Source organism: Myotis davidii, unplaced genomic scaffold (genome assembly GCF_000327345.1).
Source record: "Myotis davidii unplaced genomic scaffold, ASM32734v1 scaffold205, whole genome shotgun sequence".
In the NCBI taxonomy this organism is placed as follows: Eukaryota; Metazoa; Chordata; class Mammalia; order Chiroptera; family Vespertilionidae; genus Myotis; species Myotis davidii.
The window spans coordinates 1,543,214-1,559,944 of record NW_006297573.1 but is presented as its reverse complement, the minus strand read 5'-3'; the positions used below and the strand labels follow the sequence as shown (position 1 = coordinate 1,559,944).

Sequence of the window (16,731 nt, the reverse complement as noted above, 5' to 3'; positions counted from 1 at the left end):
GATTCGGCAGTGACTCAAGGCTGCTTTTCTCTGCGGACTTGCCCTTTGAGTCTTTATGCACATTCACTTTGAGAAAGAAATACTTCTTGATTTTCACTTTGTCTAAACCCACTCCCTTTATCAGACTGAGAGACACATACCTTCTTGCAACAGCCTATGGTTGTCAATGCCAAAAACCAGATTTTCTTTATGCTTGCATTGTTTTAAAATACACCACCACTTAGCTAATTTGCTTTCATGCTGTCTTAGGTAATAGATATATTCATTAAAAATGTATGTTGATGGGCCCTGGCCAGTGTTTCTCAGTGGTTAGAATGTCGGCCCATGGACCAAAGGGTTGTGGGTTCAATTCCCAGTCAAGAGCATGTACCTGGGTTGCAGCTTTGATCCCCAGCTCCTGTCAGGGCTTGTGCAAGAGGCACCCAATTCCTCTCTCTCTCCTCTCCCTCCCTTTCACTCTCTGGAAAGCAATGAAAATGGAAAAATATCCTCGGGTGAGGATTAAAATATATATATATATATTTTGATGGGATAGTGATTGTTTTATTTTTATCACAGTTTAAAGAAAACACATCTTTACATGAGAAACTCCAACATGGATATAATACATTATTTTTACCAATGGAATACTAGAGTAAATATGGGCTTCTGCTAATATAAAGTGATACAGTAATAACAAGGCCAAGTTAACATGAAGCATGATAGAAGTCAATGCCTATGGCACTGGTAACCTTGAACCATCTATATATATAAAAGCCTGAACGACCGTTTGACCAGTTGCTATGACATGCACTGACCACCAGGGGACAGATACTCAACACAGGAGCTGCCCCCTGGTATTCAGTGCACTCCCACAGTGGAAGTGCCACTCAGCTGACTGACCCGTCCTGGCGGCCCACCAGCCCGGCCCGGCGGCAGCCACTTACTCCCTCAATAGTCCTGCAGGTCCAATCTCTGGAGAATGGGCCAGGCACTGACAGACCAGCACTGTGAGCAGATCCTGACAGCACCAGCCTCCTGGAAGTCGGCCTCAGGCACAGGGGCTGCTTCCCCTCCCTAGATGCTCCGCAAGGAAGAAGATATAAAAGCAGCTGCCAGGTGGCTCCCAACAACGGGTGCAAACGTTAGCAGGATGGATCTGGATCCCAGGCCAGCAAGGGCATCCTACCACCCGCCCAGAGGGCCAATCGCCTCCCAGCCCTCCCCCATCCCATGGGGACCCCACCCGTGCATGAATTCATGCACTTGGCCTCTAGTGTTAAAATAAAAAATAACAGGATGAAATCCTGCATTAGGGCGTTTAACATAAAGTGATCCTGAAAGCTTAGAACCTAGTACTCATGAGAAATAAAGACTTCACTCATACCACTTAGACTTAAATTCAGGAAAATTCATTGTTTAATTACACTAAAGTAAATCAACATTCTTGGCAATAAATAACAGTTTAATCTTTCTGCCTTGTTAAAATTCAAATTTGCACATGTAAAGAATTAAATACACATTACTTGCATTCTAAAACATAAAGAAAACTGTTTTTTAAATATTTATTGATTTTAAAGAGAGGTGAAGGGGAAAAGAGAAATATCAACTTGTTCCACTTATTTATGCATTCACAAGTTGATTCTTATATGTGCCCTGACTGGGAATCAAACCCACAATCTTGGTATACTGGGATGACACTCTAGCCAACTGAGCTACCTGGCCAGGGCAAGAAAATTACATTTAAATACCAAAATTAGGAATTTCCTTTAAAAAAGAGGGGGAGGGGGACGGGCTAAATTCCTCCATTAAACTTGCTGTATTTGTAGATTTTTTACAAGACAACGAATTATAGAGTACATTTTCTAAATAAATACTGGAACGAAAGGCATTTTTTGTTTTCCCACTTAAATAACTGAATGTTAACAAAATTCCAGTATGTCTTGGCCAGTGAATAGAAAATAAAAGCCTCAATTGGACTTTGGTCCCCAAATACTTTTATTTGTGTAGAGAAAAATGACTTTTCATTGTTTCCTATAATTCCATAATACTCAAAATGATCATTTTATTTATACATAGCAAAAACTTCACAAAACTTTTTAGCACTGTTAACATTTTCACATTTGTCTGGAGGTAGAGCTAGTTGGTTTTCTTCTGATTTCTTCCACCTTTAGAATCCCACATGATTATGATGTTAAAGTAAACCAAGAAGAACAGGAATTTCAAGCAGGACACAAAACACACCAAAACAGGAAATAAGTCCGGGAACTTCTGAGGAGGATCCAGCGTTACAGTCATTAATGTCAGAAGGACCATAGTGATTGTTGACATAAGAAACTGCAAGGAGAAAGACGTATTATAAAGTAATATGAAAGAAATTTTAATGTAACACTAAATTTGCAACCGTAAATCAGTAGAACTGAAGGGTTAGGTTTGGGGGTACAATCTCTTTATGGTGGATCTCAACCTAGACTGCAAGTTAGGATCAGCTGAGATTATATAACTCAGTGCCCACACCATACCCAAGACCAATTAAATCAGTTTCTGAGGTAGGCCTTAGTATTTTTTAAAGTTCTCCAAGTGATTCCAATGCGTAGGGAATGGAAAGTCTAAGAACCCCTGTCTTACATTTCATACCACCCAGGCATTGAAGAAAGTTACCTGGAACATAATTGTCCGTCAGGGTTAAATTCACAGCATGCTCCATGACCCTAAGTCCTCACAGGATATAAAATTCTAAGCTAATCTAAGAACCCATTTATGGAAAAAGTTGTCCATGGCAAATGGAAAATTATATTTCATGTTCACTACACTTTCAATGAGCTAGTACTTAGTAAGCATGGTGGAGCATATGCAAGAAAATGTCCTCTGGTCTCAAAGAGTTTTCCATTTAATCAGGGGAAATGCATGAACTAGTTAAATAAAATCGCACGGTCACAGTTTAATAAATGCCAAAATGAAGAGTAAAAATTATGATTGCATTCATTATAATTACGTAGCAGTCAGTTTTCTGGAAACCGGTGCACTGTACAGAACTTCTGCAATGATGGAAATGTGCTATATCTGTGAACTTCAAACAAGTAGGGGCTAACCACATGTGACTGCTGAGCATTTGAAGTATGCCTGCTGCAGGTGAGGAGCTAAATTCTTTATTGTATTTAATTTTGCTAAGTTTAGATTTCCACATGTGTCTAGTGGCTACTGTACTGGACAGTTTAGCTCTAGAGACTATGAACTCCTTTAAGACAAGGACCAGCCAAATCTTATTTATTTTATCCCTAGCATAGTACATAAATACACAGAAGCTGCTTAAGTGATTGTAGAAAGCAAGCAGTAAGAAACCGTAGTCACTGACTTCCATGAAGGAGGTGGGACATAAACAGAACCCTAAAAGATGCTTTAATGGCTGTATTATGATGGGATTGGTAAGACCTGAATAGAGAGTAATGCAATGATCATTGCAGATGGAAGAGTGGGAAGGATGGGAGCCAAAAAGACTTACAAACAGGGTGCAAGCATCCTCCAAAGGGAAAATCCCTGAGTCAGTTGTGCAGGGAGTGAAAATTTCTGAATTGAAATCATCAAGTTGAACTTAAAAGCACACTGAGCACACCGTGCCTTTCCCTTCCCTTCTTCACCCCCACAGGCGTGCATCTCCTAAATGTTGAGACCCCACAAAACTTGCAGCCAGGGGAGCAATGGGCAATGGCCCCTCATCCTGGGCTAACGCCCTGAACCTTCTCCCAAGGCGCCTTTTCTCTGACTCTCCAGTGAGCTGACAGCAGCCCTGCCTAGGCTCTCTCCGGTTGCTTCTCCTTTGTTTCATTGCTCCCACGCTTAATAAACATACTTTCTCTTTTTTTTGATTTTATAAAATGTTTATTCTCTTAAATCCAATGCATTCACAGAATAAACATACTTTCAAAATAAAAATAAATACGCTTAAGAAATGTGGGACTGACTAAAATGTCATGATATTTGAATCAGTATTAAAAGACATGCTAAAATTCCTCCCATTTTTAAACAAACTCCATCTATTACCCCCATTGTCTGCTCCTATTTACAGAAAAGTTTCCCAAAAGAACTTGCTGCATCCAATTCTTCCATTCATTAGTGAACCCACACCAGCTAGGCTTTCATCCCAATCACTCCAATGAAACTGCCCAGGTCAAAGATCCACGATAACCTCACTGTACGAAATCAATGTTCAGTTCTTACTGCCTTATCTGATCCCCCAGCAGCACCTGAAATAGCACAACATTCCCATATCCTTCAAGCACTTGGCTTCCATGACACCATACTCTCCTAATTTCTTCCCGCTAGTTAATCCTTCTGATGGTGGATTAACTAGCGGGAAGAAATTAGGAGAGTATGGTGTCATGCTAGTTCCTTCTCGTGTCCCCTATCTCTATGAATTGTACTTGCCCAGGGCTCAGTACTTAGTCTTTTTCATCTATAATCACACCTTTGGTGACCTCATTCAGTGACATAACTTTATTATTTTTATGTGAAAGACTCGGATTACGATCTCCAGCCCAGACTTCTCCCCTAAACTTCAGATGCATATATCCAAGTGCTTCTTACTATCTCCACTTGGGTATCTATAAGCATCTAAAACTAAAATACATGTAAAAGCTATCTTCAATAAGATTAATGGTTGACTTCTCATCAGAAAACATGGAGGCCACAAGGCACTGGGATGGATGACATTCAAGTTGCTAAAAGAAAAAGAATTTGTCTAGAAAAAATGCCCTTCAAAAATTAAGGAGAAATTAACATAAAAGTTAGTATATTTAAAAATACTAAAATAGCCCAGCTCACGTGGCTCAGTGGTTCAGTGTCAACCTATGAATCAGGAGGTCACAGTTCGATTCCCAGTCAGGACAATACCCGAGTTGTGGGCTACATCTCCAGGAGGGGATGTGCAGGTGGCAGCTGTTCAATGATTCTCTCTCATCATTGATGTTTCTCTCCCTCTCCCACTCTAAAATCAATAAAAATACGTTTAATTAAAAAAAAAAAGATACAAATTCCCCAAATCTGGAGTGAAAAAACGACATCACTGCTTAACCATACCTAAAAAGAAAAACCAAAACCAGAAAAAGACATCACAGGAAAAGAAAACTACAGATCAATATCCCTTATGAACATAGGAACAAAAGTCTTCTATAAAATACTGATAAACCCAAACCAGTGGTATATAAAAAGGATTGTACACCAGTGTGGCTAGGTTGGAGCATCATGCCATACTCCAAAAGGTGGTGGGTTTGATTCCTGGTCAGGGCACATATCCAGTTTGCAGGTTTGATCCCCAGTCCGGGTGCATGCAAGAGGGAACCAATCTATGTTTCTCTCTCACATCATTGTTTTTCTTCATCTTTATCTCTCTCTTTTTTTCTCTCTCCCTTCCTTTCTCTAAAAAAAAAAAAATCAATTTTTTTTATGAAAAGGATTGTACATTATGAGTTAGTGAGACATATCCCAAGAATGCAAGGCTAGTTCAATATATAAAAATCAATGTAATGTATCACATTAATAGAATAAAGGGGGGAAATCACATGACCATATCATTAGATATATGAAAAGCATATGACAAAATCAATACCTTTTCATGGTAAAAACACTCAACTAGGAACAGAAGAATTTCCAAGAACTTCCTAACCAAATAAAGGCCATTTATTTAAAAAAAAAAAAAAAAAAAAAAAAAAAAACCACAGCTAACATCCTAATTAATGCAGGAAGACTAAATGCTTTCCCCATAAAATCACAAAGAAGAGATGTCTACTCTTGCCACTGTATTCAACACTGTACCAGAAATTCTAGGTAGGGTAATTTATAGGCAAGGAAATTAAAAGACATCCAGATTGGAAAGGAAGAGGTAAAACCATCATGATTTGCAGATGGCATATTCTTGTATATAGAAAATCATAAGAAATCCACTAAACATTTATAGCACAGAATACAAGTTCAATACTTAAAAAAAATAAATTGTATATGTTTACAGTAACAATGAACATTATGAAAATGAAATTAAGAAAATTCTATTTATAAGGCATCATGAAGAATAAAATATTTAGAAATAAATTTAACAAAAGACATGTAAAACTTGTACACTGAAAACTATAGAACATTGTTGAAGGAAATTAAAGAATATCTAAATAAATGGAAGCACACCCTATGTCCATGGGTTTGGATGGCAAAAATCTTAAGATGTTAATGCTCCACAAATTAATATATAGATTCAAAGCAATCCCTCTCAAATTCTCAAAATTTTAGAGAAATTAATGAACTGATCCTAAAAATAATATGGAAATAGAATAGGGACATAGAAAGCTAAAACAATCTTGAAAAAGAAGAACAAAGTTGGAGGACCCATGTGTTCAATTTTAAAACTACGAAGCTGTAGTAAATGAGACAGGGTGGTACCGGCATAAGCTAAGAACCATTCCTTAAAAACCAAACAACTTACCAAACGTTGGATAACTCTGGGAAGAAATGTAAAACATGGAAGATATTTCCTAACAGAAACAGAAAAGGATTTCAACTGCAGTTCTTCTTCTGAAGTCTTTTCAAATATTGAAAAGGACGTTGCACAAGCTATAAAAAATGCCATCACTGTCACAACTGTGGGCATTAGGAGGTCATCCTTCAGTAGAAGAGGTAGCATACTATAAGGGAAAATAGAAACCATAATCACTTTGTAAAAACATTTTAAATGAGTTTATAAGAACTATACTGAAAATATTATACGGAAACTGGTTTGACTCACCTAAATGTCGACACAAGTAAAAACCAAGTAGACGTAAAAGGAATTTCATTCAAAACTAAGCAGACAGGTCTAAAATGATAAAGAAAAAAAATAATTTAATCTTATAGAATATAATTTCAATTCTTACTTGTAAAAAAAAATATGAAGAGATTTTATGTCTTATTTTCAGGGTAGCTAAAAAACCAAAACTTTAAAACAGCCATCAAGGTCTTCATATGGACTACTGATTCATTTTTTTTATAACCATCAATCCAAATTAAATGAGTCTAAATACAGAGAAGGTGTCAACTCCTCATAACTGGAAAAGTGATTCCAGAATTCGGTCCACCGATGGAATATTTATCATACAAAAGTAGTTTTAAAAAAAGAATCAGATAAACCGATCTAAACAGAGAAAGAGAGCTGCTTCATATATTTCATAGTTGGTAAATATGAAATGAATTCCCAGAGTAGTGGTTTCATACTTCTTATGACCTTCCATGTTACATGTAGAATAAAAGAAAAGAGAGTCGGGGGAACAATAGGAAGAGGCTACATGAAAAGAGCAATAATATAGGGACAGGAAATATAATGCCAAGAAATGGAGCCACTGACTTTACCAAAGAGTGGTTTAAGGTCATAAGTGCAAACTCTGTGACCTCCTTACCACCAACCTCAGACCCATTACCTCTGGATTCAACTGTGGCAATAATGCTCAAGAAGGGGCCTGGTCGGCATGGTTCAGTGGTTGAGCATCAACCTATGAACCAGGAGGTCATGGTTGGATTCCCAGTCAGGGCACATGCCAGGTTGTGGCCCAATCCCCAGTAGGGGGTGTGCAGGAGGCAGCCAATCAAAGATTCTCTCTCATCATTGGTGTTTCTATCTCTCTATCCCCTTCCCCCTTCCTCTCTCTGAAATCAAAAACATACTAAAAAAAAAAGGGGGGGGGGGGGGGCTGTCCAGGAGACCTGAGTCCTAGTCTCACCTCTGCCACCGACTCACAGTATGTCCTTGAATAAATGGTTAATTTAACCTTTTTTCTTATGTGTAATTGAAATAATAATATCTTGTATTGTTAAGTAGTTGAAAAAACTCTTACAAGTATTATCTAGTATTCGGGGCCCAAGAGCTAATCTGAATGGTCAGATTACGGATCACTGAATGAGCTGCCTTTATGGGGTAGAAATTCTAGGGAGAATCTATGTTTGAAAGTAAATACCTCTCCCTAGTTCTTGGCACTTGAGATTTGTGTGTAGGGTCAGCCTAGCCTCATATAATAGTGGTAACTCAGGTTTAGACTTTGGAGGATGAAATCAAGCTGATTTGAGACTGTTTTGTTCAAAGCAAGAAGCCTTCCACATAGGCCAGCCCAGCTTACTATAAAGCTATGCACTGAGGTTTTAGTGCAAAGCTCCACTTCCCACTTGCCATTGATCACTCTGTACATATCTTCCACAGGAACCTATGAACAGGGTGAGGGGTAGAGTGGTTTTGGGTTGGGATTCAAGTATTCCAATGTGTTCTAGGCAAATACTATTTTAATATTGGGATAATATACCCTTAACTGTCACCCAATTTCTCTGAAGATCAGGGGGAAAAAATTAATGCTCCTAAAACAAAGTAGTCTGGTTAGAGATTGCCAATAGGGCCTAACCAAAGGTTTTGACAAAGGAAATAGAAATGAGGCAACATACGAAAGCCCCTAAAGAGGTGAATGGAGAGAACAAGGCTTTGAATAGATATGAAAGTGAAAAAGGCAAAGATGACAAAGAGACTCCAATCTTTGGAAGACATTATTAGCATACAGAATATATATAGGAAGAAATAAGTCCGTCAGTAATAATTCTATGAAATATTCTCAGTTTAAAATATAAAGAAGTAAAACTGAAAAAAAGTATGATTTTATGAAATAACTTTATGCAACTATGTAAATTTGCATAGTTGTGTTTTACACTTATGTAATTATATGTAACACATTGATTCATATATTATAAATGCACTAGAGGCCCAGTGCACAAGATTCATGCACTGGGGGAGGAGAGGTCCCTCAGCCCGGCCTGTGCCCTCTCACAGTCCAGGACCCCTGGCTCCTTACCGCCCGCCTGCAGTGGAGGCGAGAGGGACTCCCGCCACTAACGCTGTGCTCACAAGCTGTGAGCTTGGCTTCTGGCTGCGCGGGGCTCCCCATGTGGGAGCACACTGACCACCAGGGGGCAGCTCCTGCATTGAGCGTCTGCCCCCTGGTGGTCAGTGCGTGTCATAGTGACTGGCCATTCCACCCCTTGGTCGATTTGCATATTACGCTTTTATTATATAGGATAATAATTAATTAAATACTTGAAACATTTTTACTTACAATGATACTAAGAGAATGGACTTTTCATGTACTTGGAAAGAAAATAAAAAGAATGATAGTGCACAGGTAACCTTTAAGAAAAAAAAAAGAAGGGAAATGAAATATAACAGCTTATAAAATACAACTGCAATTTAATTATGAATCTGAATAAAAATCATTTCAGGTAAAACTTTAAAGTTTAATGTGGCTTCTATCTAGAAGGAAAATATATACATAGCACTAATATGCATAATATTTCATTCAAATATATGGTCAACATATTTTTGAGAAAACTGATTATAACACTATACTTAACCATATAAAGTAAGTTCACTGAGACTCAGTTATTAATAAAACTACTAAACACTTCAGATACAACAATCATGCCTTAATCCTCCCTTGGAATCTCTGACAACTTAAATTAAAAAGCAGGAAGGAAAAGGAGGTCAAAATCTAAAATTGGCAAAACAAATCTATTTCAGTGTTTTTAAAACATGCATTTCAATAAAATATATTAAGTATTTCATAATAATTTCATTCATATATATGATTTCATTCATATGTGGAATATAAGACAAAAAGAACAAATGAACTAACAAAACAAAAACAAACATAGATTCAGACAACAGAATGGTGGTTACCAGCGGGAAAGGGGAATGGAGGGGGAACTGGGTAAAGGGAGTCCGATACATGGGAATGGAAGGAAACTAGACTTCGCGTGGTGAGCACACTATAGTGTACACAAATGTTGAATTATAATGTACACCTGAAAATTATATGTTATTAACCAACAGCACCACACCGATTTAATTTTAAAATAAAATGTGCTTTTCAATAAAAAGAAATGTTTTCTAAAGTAATCATTTGCTATTTGGGGTTTTAAATAAAAAAATTACATAGACCCATTCTCAGAAGTTTATATTCTGAATATCAGACATCGGCATACATCCAAATGTAGTTATTCAAGTAAAAAATGTGGGTCACTACCTTGTGCATGCTACACATCCAATCCATCAGCAAATCCTTTGTACACCACCTCCTAAATATGATACCCACCCACTTCTCTCCTTCCCTCTGCTGTCGCTGATAGAAGAGTGGTCTGAACCACCCCATCTTCCTCCTGGACTACTGCAATACGTCCTAATTGGTGACACTCATGCCTCCTTCCAATCCATTCTCCAGTCAGCCACCATGCCCGTTTATGTCAACTTCCTTATTTAAATTCCTTCCATTGCTTCCCTCCTGCGTCATGCGGCTCCTGCCTTCCTCTTCCAGTCTACTGCTGTCTTCCTCCCTCACTTCACACTAGCACTTCACACCTGTGCCTTTAAGCCTGAAACATGCCAACGTGTTCCTGCCTTAAGGAAAAAGTTGCTTTCATCAAGTCAGAGCCCAGATCTTCTTGTGGTTGGCTCTTTCTGGTCGACCACTCGGTTCTAGGCTCAATGTCACTTCCCTAGAACGACCTTCCCGTACTCAAGTAATGCCCCCAACCAAGCCCATCCGCAGTTTTCTCACATACCACTGTTTTCTTCATAGTCCTCACTACGCCCAGATACTTTCTTGTTAACTGATTTATTTTGTTTATTGTAGTTCTTCTGCCAGAATTAAGAGAGCAGGGATGTTCGCTGTCATTCCCTCACATGCCAGTACCTTGAAAAGGACTGGACACATTAGCGAGCACTCAGTTAGTACTACTTGAATGAATTAAATATAAGTCATTTTGCTGCTATAAATACATTAGTATTCATACCATCAATTACCTCAATTACAGACTTATATGGAGAATTGACTTGAGAATAATTCAATCTTCATGGAAAGGAAAACACTTTAAAAGAAATTAAAATGAGAAATATTTTTAAAGCTCTTAGAAGTATTCAGTAAGAATTCAAAACATTACCAACAAAAATAACCAAAGTCATTAATATAAGTCTCTTTCTGTTGTTTTTTAAACACAGTGGCTTGTACTGAAACAGAATAAAATTAGGAAACTCAGAGAGAGAAAATGTTTTTTCTGGCTTATAATCCCTGAAAGTAATCATCTCTAGCGCTGCCACAGTTACTCAAACTCTGAAATTGCATTCCATTATCTTTGAAATATACCTTTATTTAGCATGCTATTTCCTAGAGAAATAGCCTCATCTGATATAAACTTGCAAAAATTTCAAGTTAGGCCTATTGAAGACATCGGAGCATTACTAACCATATTCCTCTGTTCTAAAAGTCCTACAGAATATTAACCGTAGATGACGCAGTGTGCTCAGAGTTCATTCACAGAATCAAACAACAGAAAACGTCGATAAAAAGGTAATCAAAAGAGAAGAAGAACATGAAAGTATCTTTTTTACATGGTGGTACTGATAGGCACTTTTGAAGTATTTCAGCAGTACGCTATGTTATGGCTTGTTCTTTAGAATGCAGTGTAAGTACGTGGCAGTCCCAGAATTGAAACCCTAATTCCTAAAATGTTGTGCCCTTCTAAAGTCCACTGACTTACTGTTTTCATAAACCAAATTTTCTGGAAATATTAAAAGACACTTTTAAATGTCATTTTATAGGCCCATGCACACAGGAACAAAATTGTAAAAGTGCCACAGAAATACAACCTGGAGGGATTTGTAAACCCACTCAGAGAAACCCTAAACTGCAGAAATAGAACCAATGCACCTTCAAACTGACACAAGTCATCTTTCTACAACAGAAATCTGTCCCCTCCCCTGCTTAGAAATCGTTTTCTGGCTCCTCTTGCACACAAATCCAACTCCAACTTATTCAACCTGACATTCAAGCCCTTATACAATTTGATCCTTTTTGATTCTGCTCTCTGACTATATCCTCTATACAAACACACACACACACACATTTCAATGTTCAATAGCTGTTCCCAGAGCATTCCCTATCGTTTCTCATCTCTGTACCTTCAAGCTCTTCCTCCTGTCTTGAATTCTCTTCTGCTATATAACCTCCTATCCCAAATCTTGCCCAGCTTTCAAACTTTGTCTCCAATCCCACTTGCTCTAAGAGGCTGTCTAACATCTGCTCCCAAGTAATAGCTCCTGTTCCCGCACAGTCATAGCACCTAATCTGTACCAAACAGAACTTAATACCATCCGCTCTATCACATAATTATTTAAGCATATGTCTATCACCACTGTTTTCTTGTTTGGATTCCCTCACTGACTAATACAAAGCAGAACTTAAATAACTGTTGAATTAAACTGAAAGTTTAATTAGTGTCAAAAAGAATACCTAAGTATGTCAGACACTCAATAAATGTTCATCAAATAAATGAATGTTCCAACCCAATAAAGCCTCCTGTTCAGAGCAAATAATTATCTCTATTTTTAAAAGATTAGTTACAGCAAGAATTAAGTATCTAAAGTAAGAAGGAACTTACCAGAGTATATCTGAATCCTTTGGGAGAGGGCTGAAGTATTAATTTTATACATGCAGGAAGCAGGCTCAAAAATGTAAAACAAAAACTAAAAAATGAATAAAAATAAAATACTTGTTATCTTTGTAAAGGCCTATAGCTAAAACAAATACTTTTTTAAATATAAGGATCACATTACTTATCAACTTAAACTGACTTCAAATTAAGGTTTATTTTTACTTTTTAAATTTAAGACTAAATAAAATCCACACCTTGAAATATGTACCCTTTTCAACATATACATAATTATATAATATAGAACAAAACATTATAGTAGTAAGTGCTGCTTATGTTATTTTAGTATTTAGTCTCATTTATAGAAAAGAGACAAAGGTAGCTAAATATCCATTATCAAAGACTCAAAATAAGAAAACATAACCAAGTATAAAGAGACAATGCTCTATTTGTAACAGAAACATTGATAAAATGTACTATAAGAGAATCTCTCAGGCCCTCAATTCACAAAGTTGATTATCTGATTTCCAAGCACCTGGTAAATAAAATAAAAAAACAAGTCAGAAGCTGCTAGAGCTTCTAGTGATGGCTGATGGGCAGGGGAGAACTCCGTAAGCAGAGCCATCTGGAGCCATGTGGTACCACGGCACACAGCCCTGAAAGCCCTGACACAGGATCATAACTCATACAGTAACTGATTTTCCCACTTTTGGTGGCTTTGTAGTGTGTCAGCTTGGCTCCGAAGAACTACAATCCCTCGTTACACAGGCTATAAGGGATATTCGTGAAAGGACTGGCTGGGAGAGGGAGGCAGCACACACACTCCTTTGGCCCGTTATTCAAAGACTAGTCTTGGCACTGCTGGGAAGAGATTTTGCAGAACTAATAAAAGTCCCTAATCAGTTGATTTTAAGTTAATCTATAGGAAGATAGTCTTGAGTGCACCTGACTCAATCAGTTAGAAGCCCTATACCAGTAAAAGGGCTTACGCCTTCCCTAAACTCAGAGATTCTCAACAGCAGCTGGGTCTGAATCGCTCTTCCTTCCCTTTAAATATTCCTCCCTGAATGCCTGTGGACTTCCAGTCTGCTTAGCCAGCCCCACAACTGTATAAGCCAATTCCTCATAGCAAATTCACACACACACACACACACACACACACACACACACACACACACACTGATCCCCTCCTCATTCTTTAGTTGAACCCTGACTGATACATCATTGAAAATCACAACTCTTCCAACATATGTTCAATCATGGTGAGCATACTCACCAATTAAGGAGGAGAAAAGTAGGTAACAATCCAGGAAGATTTTCACATAAAATATATCAAATAGAAGAGTTTTGTTGTACAGAGGGATAGATTAATGTTACGTGGAAAATTCACTAACAAAGACCAGCTCATTCCCTAATGATGCCAGATAAATGAGATATTACCATAATACTTTTAGAGGAAAGCATACAAAACACTATATACAAACTTTGTGACTCTTACCTGATTTTTATCTGGGTGTGATGTGGCAAAATATTCTTGATCTTCAGAAAGACACTTAGGCTACACCAAATATTGGCTACTTTATCCTTAAAAGAGATTTGTTAGTTTTACATTCTGATATAATTGAAAGAAATACCAAATTCCACAAAGTACAGTCCATAACGTCTAAATAAACTTGTGAGATGTAAAGCTTTTGTTCACAATTTTATAAGTTGATTAAACTCTCTAATGCGTATGTACACACACAGATAAGCAGTTTTCACTTTTTTGCAATGGGAGTTTATCTAAATCACTACCCAACCCTAATCTAGACATTCCCAAGAAATACTTCATATTTTTCTAAGAACAGCACACTATCCCTAAATAAGGAAGTTATTCATCTTTGAAAATGTTTCTAGAATTTTTTTGTTTTCCTAGTGTGTAGAACACATATTATGTGACCCGTTTTATCACACATCTGAAATTATCTAATATAACTTCCTAGCTACTAGCAATGACAAGAGTTAATTGCTAATAAATCAAGAAGTTTAAAGGCATTAGCAGTTGTGCTAGGATCACTTTCAAAATTAAATTTGTAACTACAGCTCTCTGTTCGTGAAACCCATCCTCTACACAGCTGCTTGACTCACAGCTGTGTAGGCAAAACATCCAGAAAGTAACTACCACTGACAGCTGTACCACCCTTCTTCCCTCCGTAAGATCAAAAAAAATGCTCTTCAGATTCTGAGAGCAACAAGGGAATGGAGGCGACCTGCAACACCACCACACATATTAACAGCCATTTTTATGTTTACCATGCTAAATGCCATCTCTTAAACAGAAGGCAAGGCAAATAACCCGGCAGCTTACAAGGAGAATCAAACTTTTCTTTTTTTTAAATCCTACCCGAAGGTATTTTTCCCCCATTGCTTTTTCAGAGAGAGTAGAAGGGAGGGAGGGAGCTCCCCCACTTCTTCCTCTCTATAAATAAATTAAAAAAAATCCCAAAAAACTAAGTAAATTCTGTACAATATTGGTGGTGTATAAAATGGGAAGGCTCACACTTTACTGGTCAGAATCAGTTGTTACCTTTCTAGCCATATATATGTATCAAAACCCTTAAAACATGCACATACACCCCTTTATCTCACATCTAAGAACTGAACCTGAGGGAGGGAGGGAGGGATGGAAGGAGGGAGGGATGGAAGGAGGGAGAGAGAGGGAGAGAGAAATTGATGTACATCAATTGGTTGCCTCCCGCATGCACCCCAACCAAGGCTGGGGATCAAACCTGCAACCCAGGTATGTGCCCTTGACCAGGAATCAAACCCACAACCCTTCGATGTGCAGGCCAATGCTCTAACCACTGAACACACTAGCCAGGGCTCAAACTTTTCTTTATATACTAGTAAGTGTTCAGGTTAGAAAAATATAAAGAAGATAGGAGCACAATTTTCAAAGTTCGACTCACAGCTCTGCCGCACACTACCTACATGAACTCAGTTTTCTGATCTGTAAAGTGGGTATAATAGATACCTCAGAACTATTGTAGGGATCAAATAAAATCATGTGAGGTATCTGGCACCTAATAAGTGGTGATAATAATAGTGACTGTTTATGATTATCAGTATCAGCAGCAGCGTCTCCATCAACATACAAGTCGCACATTCTTGTTCCTTCACAAAACCAAATTCTCTTAGTCTCAAAATGCTGGGTCCATCTCCTTACAGATCAAATCTATATATTAGAAATTAACATATATATATACATATATATATACACACACATATATATATAATATGCTTTTCTAATTCTTTTTAAAAGAAATGTTTATTCAAAAGCAAATTATCTATAAATATGTTGTCTCTGTCTAACTTTATTAAAAGGGTCTTTTGTTTCAGAAAAATGGTTTAATTTAATTACTAAATCTAAATCATCAAATTACCCATGTAATTAAAGTTTAACAAGAGTGATTAAGCTAGCATTAAATGAAATGAAAGATTCTCATTACTGTGGGTGAAGGTTGTATTTATATATCTCATAAGGAATTAGGAGATCTTTCTGAAGCAAACATGATTATTAGTTTAAAAAGTAATTTCCTAAGACTAAAAAGAGAAAATAAACCAAAGAAATTACAGAGCTCTTAACTCTGTAGCTGCAACTTCTCATGCTGTCTTCATTCTGGACCCCTTTCATTAGAAAAATGTGTAATTGGATTATGGATCTCATGATGGCATAAACATTAGCAATGCATGTAATGTACTAGAACATGCCAGCTGAGCTAGAGGTTACACTGAATTAAATAATCGGCAAGGAATGATGGTGAGAAGAGAGCAGCTGAAGTTACGACTCCCTGAGGGTCTTCTACAGGAAATCCCAGCGGTCACAGGGGAGGTACAGAAAGCAGTGAGAGAAGAGTGTACACGTGCCTCAAATAATCCACGATCCACTGGGAAGAGCCTCCTTAGAACCTGCAGGGTTTGCTCCTTTTCTGTAACAAACGGCAGCCAGCAGAGAACGAAGGAAGCCACAACAGTGCACGCCAGCTTAACTAACAGCACAAACCTGGGACAAAAGCAAAGGCAACCCGTGAGCCAAGAAGTTAATACTTCTGAGAAAAGCTGAACCACACTAAATATAATAAATGCAAGTGTATAGTAGTGGTACATCTATGCCACTGACATAGGTTTAAGATGGGAGTCTACTCAAATCAGGGTTAAGAAATTCAAAACCATTACGATGGGCACTTCTCCGCCCTGCAGGTGTGGCTCAGTTGATTGAGCGTTGTCCCATTCACCAAG

General features: G+C 37.7%; 1 protein-coding gene across 2 annotated transcripts in view; it reads right to left on the bottom strand.

Annotated features, from left to right (window-relative positions):
• Nucleotides 1–1,706: 1,706 nt before the first annotated feature.
• Nucleotides 1,707–16,731, bottom strand: part of ALG6 (ALG6, alpha-1,3-glucosyltransferase) — a 34,398-nt gene continuing 19,373 nt past the window's right edge. Inside the window, exons 8-14 of one of the 2 annotated variants that reach the window (XM_015570160.1) lie at nt 16,360–16,495; nt 13,952–14,037; nt 12,463–12,547; nt 9,087–9,157; nt 6,749–6,817; nt 6,449–6,647; nt 1,707–2,316 (exon numbers count right to left, since the gene is read on the bottom strand). In XM_015570160.1, coding sequence (XP_015425646.1) covers nt 2,119–2,316; nt 6,449–6,647; nt 6,749–6,817; nt 9,087–9,157; nt 12,463–12,547; nt 13,952–14,037; nt 16,360–16,495 — 844 coding nt within the window. In that variant the 3' untranslated portion in view covers nt 1,707–2,118. The remainder of the gene's footprint in view (nt 2,317–6,448; nt 6,648–6,748; nt 6,818–9,086; nt 9,158–12,462; nt 12,548–13,951; nt 14,038–16,359; nt 16,496–16,731) is intronic. The other variant, XM_006773227.1, reaches the window with a different exon arrangement.